The 4,915-nt window shown below is 42.3% G+C and overlaps 1 protein-coding gene across 1 annotated transcript in view; it reads right to left on the bottom strand.

The window, feature by feature from the left end:
• Nucleotides 1-1,219: 1,219 nt before the first annotated feature.
• The window catches only part of Rpl26 (ribosomal protein L26), a 22,319-nt gene continuing 18,623 nt past the window's right edge, over nt 1,220-4,915 (bottom strand). The window contains exon 4 of the mRNA XM_008855746.2: nt 1,220-1,392. Coding sequence (XP_008853968.1) covers nt 1,264-1,392 — 129 coding nt within the window. The 3' untranslated portion in view covers nt 1,220-1,263. The remainder of the gene's footprint in view (nt 1,393-4,915) is intronic.

Here is a 4,915-nt window from a genome sequence, read left to right as displayed (position 1 = left end):
ACAAGACCCTGTGAAGCCTCCCTCATTTCAGTTTTCCGGCCCCAGTACTAGAAGAAATATCTGTTTTTGTTGGTTTTTTTTTTTTTTGAGACAGGTTAGCCCTAGCTGGACCAGCCTGCTTCTGCCTCCCAGATGTGTTGGAATTAGAGGTGTGCCACCATGCCCAGATAAATGTTTTTTTTTTCCTTTTATCTTACCTATATGACTGTATTGCCTGCCATGTGTATAAGTACACCCATGTCATGCAATGCTCAGAGGTCAGAAGACATCAGATCCCCTGGAACTAGAGTTGTTAGCCACCACATGGGTGATGTGAATCCAGGTCCTCTGCAATAGTCAATGTTGTTAACTGCTGAGCCATCTCTCCAGCCCTCAGATAAATTTGTTTTAAGCCACTAAGTTTGTGGTCATTTGTTACAGCACCCCTAGGAACAACTATGTGGACTGGATTGACTTGTCCCCTCACTAAGAACCACTAAGCACAACTCCCTGGTTTATTCAAAATTACTTTCCCGACATTTCTAACAATACAAATTTTTTTCAATGAATTTAAAAAATATAGTTTAGGGCTAGCAAGATATGGCTTCAGCCTCCAAGCTCAAGGATCAATGCTTGATCACTGGACCCACGTGGTGGAAAGAACTTAAAAGTTGTACTCTGGGCCAGGCATGGTGGCCAGCCGGCTCTATATAGTGAATTCCAGGCCAACTGGGGCTACAGGGGGACCCTGTCCCCCAAAGACAAAACCAAAAACCAAGTTGTACTCTGACCTCAACCCTTGCTTTGTGGCACATGTACCCATACACACATGAAAACAATTACAAAGCAATGCTAATAAGGCTGGTATCTAGACAGGAGCCCATTAAGATACAGACAAGTTCAGTAATTATTCTTGGAGGGTGTTTCTTATTTCAGATCTTCTCAACAAGTGTCCCCCAGGTACAAACACCCCAAGATGCTGAGGTCTACTACTGAAAACAAAAAGCACTACCAGTCTTGACTTCAGGAACTTGTTAGGGGGCAGGGTGATCTCTCCACTATTAGAACCAATGCTCAAATGTAAAAGCCCAAATCTACTAAAGCAGTATTCTTCATTAGTGGCATCTAGCCACTTGTGGGGGCTAGCTGCCTTCAACAAACCTTAAATGAACTTCCTTTTCTAGACCCAAAGACTGACAAAGCAAAAAGAACCACAGAAAACAAGCTACCACACCAGACAAAGGATCACTTAGGCAGTTTTTAATGACAGTCCTAGGTAAGACTTTACTCCTGCATCTTCTCGATGGTTTCTTCCTTGTATTTGCCCTTTTCCTTTCCTACTTGGCGAGATTTAGCTTTCCGTTCCAGGATCTTTTTGCGGTCTTTGTCCAGCTTTAGCCTGGTGATAACCACCTGCACAAAAATAAAACAGCCTAAGCTTTAAACAGTTGCCAACACAAAAGGCCCAGTTAAAGGTCTGATCCCATTTCCCAAACCTGGGGTAGTGATGCATCAACATGTTATGATTGCTTTATTTGTGATCTTTTAGCCCCTAAACCAAACTTGGTCGTGTTACAATGACCTATCAACTAAATAAAAAAGGTGAGATAGTTTCTGTGATTCCCATCGTCTCTTGTGTTACTAAAGAAATTTATTTTTGGGGCTGGGGATTTAGCTCAGTGGTAGAGCGCTTGCCTAGCAAGTGTAAGGCCTTAGGTTCGGGCCTCAGCTCTAAGAAAAACAAAACAAATAAAACTTTTTCCTTGGAAGAGATTTATCCAACTCTCATTCCCATATGTAGACACATACTTTAAAGTAACTTTAGCATTATAAAGTTGAAATTTCAATGTGGCCTCCATATAAGCTTCAACCTACAAAACACTTTGCTAGCTGTTCTTGTAGAAGAGCTGGGTTTGAATCCCAGCACCCATATGGCAGCTAACAACTGTCCTTAACTCCAGTTCCAAAGATCTAATGCTCTCTTCTGTCCTCCATAGGTACTTACACACTGATGCACTTACACACCTACAGGCATAACATTCATCATCAACTAATAATGGGTAAACAAATGAATAAAAGATGGCATTTTAGGCCAAGTGTGGCGGTGCACACCTGTAATCCCAGCACTCAGAAATCAGATCTCCCTGAGTTTGACGCCTGCCTGTTCTACATAGTAAATTTCAGACTAGCTGGGGCTACACAGCGAGACGACAAAACCAAAAAGGAATTTTGGAGACTGTGGGAATTGCAAAACAAAACCACTACCTCCAATAATACACACACACACACACACACACACACACACACTCTTGAGACGGGGTTTTCCTGTAGCCCCAAACTCACAATGTAGACCAGGCCAGTCTCAAGTCTCAGAGATGGGCCTGTCTCTGCCTCCCGTGTGCTGGGATTAAAAGTGTGTACTACCATGCTTGGCTCAAAAATGTTATTTCTGACCTGAGCAATTAGGAGGCTAGAGCTGCCACACTGTGACAACAGGAAATTGGGAGGGCTCAAGAGAAAACCAGCACCTATCACAGGTAAGATAATGATCAGGTACCCAAATTGAAATGCAAAACTGGCAATTGGCTATTGAGCTTAGAGTCAAGAGCAGAGGTCTGAGGTGGAATCACTAGCTTCCATGTATCTAAAGTCTCAAGACTGGAATGAGAGATGAAGGTGGCCACTAAGTCGATCAACAGCATCACAAATGTCATTGTGGGCAAAAGACCTTAAAACTGGCCACTGGATTGGTAACCTTGAAAACTGAACTAGTGGTAAGAGGTAAACATATGAGAGAACAGGTTAGAGAATGAGACAAAGTCCTTGTTAAGAGAAATACTCAGTGACAGGTGGTGTGCCAGGGCACTATAATTCACTGTGTGGTGGGGGAAACAAAACAGAACTGTAGGTGAAAGACATGTATGACTTTGAATTTTCTGTTCTTTGAAAATTACATCTACAGTACCAACATAATATCCAAAGCAAGGGGCTGGAGAGATGGCTCTGCAGTTAAGAGCATTGGCTGCTCTTGCAGAAGACCCAGGTTCGAGTTCCAGCACCCACACAGTACCTCCAGTTCCCCACATAGTAACTCCAGTTCCAGGGGATCCAACACCTTCTTCTTCCCAGGCACCGCATTACACTGGTACACTTTATGCACATGCAGGAAATACACTCATACAAGTAACTTTTAAAAAAAATGTTATTTTTATGTGTATGCGTGTATTGCCTGCACATATGTAAGTGCACCCATGTTGTGCAATGTCCACGAGGACAGAAGAGGCCATCTTATCCCCTGGGATTTGAACCCGGGTCCATCTGCAAGAAGAACCAGTGTTCTTAAGCGTTAAGCCATCTCTCCAGGTCCCCCCATAAATTTTCTTTAAAAAAGATGTAAATCAAACAAACAAAAAAAAATACTATCAAGTGCTCATTGGGCATATTATCACCTTTGCTCTAAACAACTTCTAAAGTTTGGAAGATAGAAATTGTGTAACAATATCAAACCAGAGCCAGTGAACTGCCAATAATCACAATTTTGAGATAATCTGCACAGAAGTCCAGGGCAGACAGCTTCTTTATGGGATTCAGACAAGATGTTCTGTCTTAGCTTAAGTTTAAGCACTACCTCTGAGCTTTGGGTTACTTTCTTCTGTTGATGGTTAAACCTACTTCCTAAGGCTGTTAAATGACCACACCGCTTACTCAGTTCCGAATATGCAAAACAGAGCTAAAGTGCTATCTCACAATGACCCTATTTCTTAGATTTTTTTAAAAAAAATTTCAGAGTTGAGGATGGAACCCACCGCCTTGCACTTGCTAGGCAAGCGCTTTACCACTGACCTAAATCCCCAACCCTGATTTCTTAAGATTTTTTTAAAAAATGGTAGATCAATAGGATTGCTGCCATTTGCCACACGACCAGTGCCTTAACTTTTTATACAACTGTTGTGATTTAATCCATATAAATAAAGCTTTGCATATTAAAAAAAAAAAAGTAGATCAATGGGGCTGGAGAGATGGATGGCTCAGCAGTTAAGAACACTGGCTGTTCTTTCAGAAGACCTGGGTTTGAATCCCAGCACCCACATGGCAGCTAACACTGTCCGTAACTCCAGTCCCAGGGGACTGACAGCTTCTTCTGTCTTCCATGGGCATTGCACGACATGGGCGTACTTACCTGCACGCAGGCAATACACACATACACAGAAAATAAACAAACAAATAAATATTTAAAAGGATTTTTTTTAAAATTTACCTATTTTAGTTTTATGCATCTGTGAGTGTTTTGCCTGCATGTATGTAAGTGTACCACCTCGTGTGTGCATTGTTCAAGGAACCCAGAAGAGGGTGTCGGGTCCCCTGGAACTGGGGGTATAGACATTTATTAGTAGCTGTGTAGGTGTTGGGAACTGAACCAGGGAAACAAACCCAAGTCCCCTGCAAGAGCAGCCAGTACTCTTAACTACTGAGCCTCCTTTCCAGCCCCTTAAAAGTATTTTTCTTTAAATGCATCTGGGGCTAGAGAGATGGCTCGGCAGTTAGGAGTACTGGCAACTCTTCCAGAGGACTCATGTCCAGCTCCCAGTACCCATGCCAGGAGTGTATGTGTGGTTCACAGCCACCTATAACGTGAGCTCCAGAGGATCCAATGCCCTCTTCTGACCTCCACAGACACACACACAGACACACAGACACACAGACACACACACACACACACACACACATACAGATCTTTAACAAAAAAACTTCATTTGTACTAAACTTGTACTTCCTTTCATTATTCTCTGAATGGAACAGTAGGGTAACTATTTGCATAACATTTGAAAAGTGTTAGATATTATAAGCACTTTAGAGATGGGATGATGTGTGTAGGTTATAAGTAAATATGTCATTTTATGTAAGAGGTTTGAGCATCTTTGGATGTGTCTGTGTC

This window comes from Nannospalax galili, unplaced genomic scaffold (assembly GCF_000622305.1).
Source record: "Nannospalax galili isolate Female #2095 unplaced genomic scaffold, S.galili_v1.0 scaffold146, whole genome shotgun sequence".
Taxonomy (NCBI): Eukaryota; Metazoa; Chordata; class Mammalia; order Rodentia; family Spalacidae; genus Nannospalax; species Nannospalax galili.
Note: the sequence above shows the minus strand (reverse complement) of the source record. Positions and strands in the feature narration are given on the sequence as shown.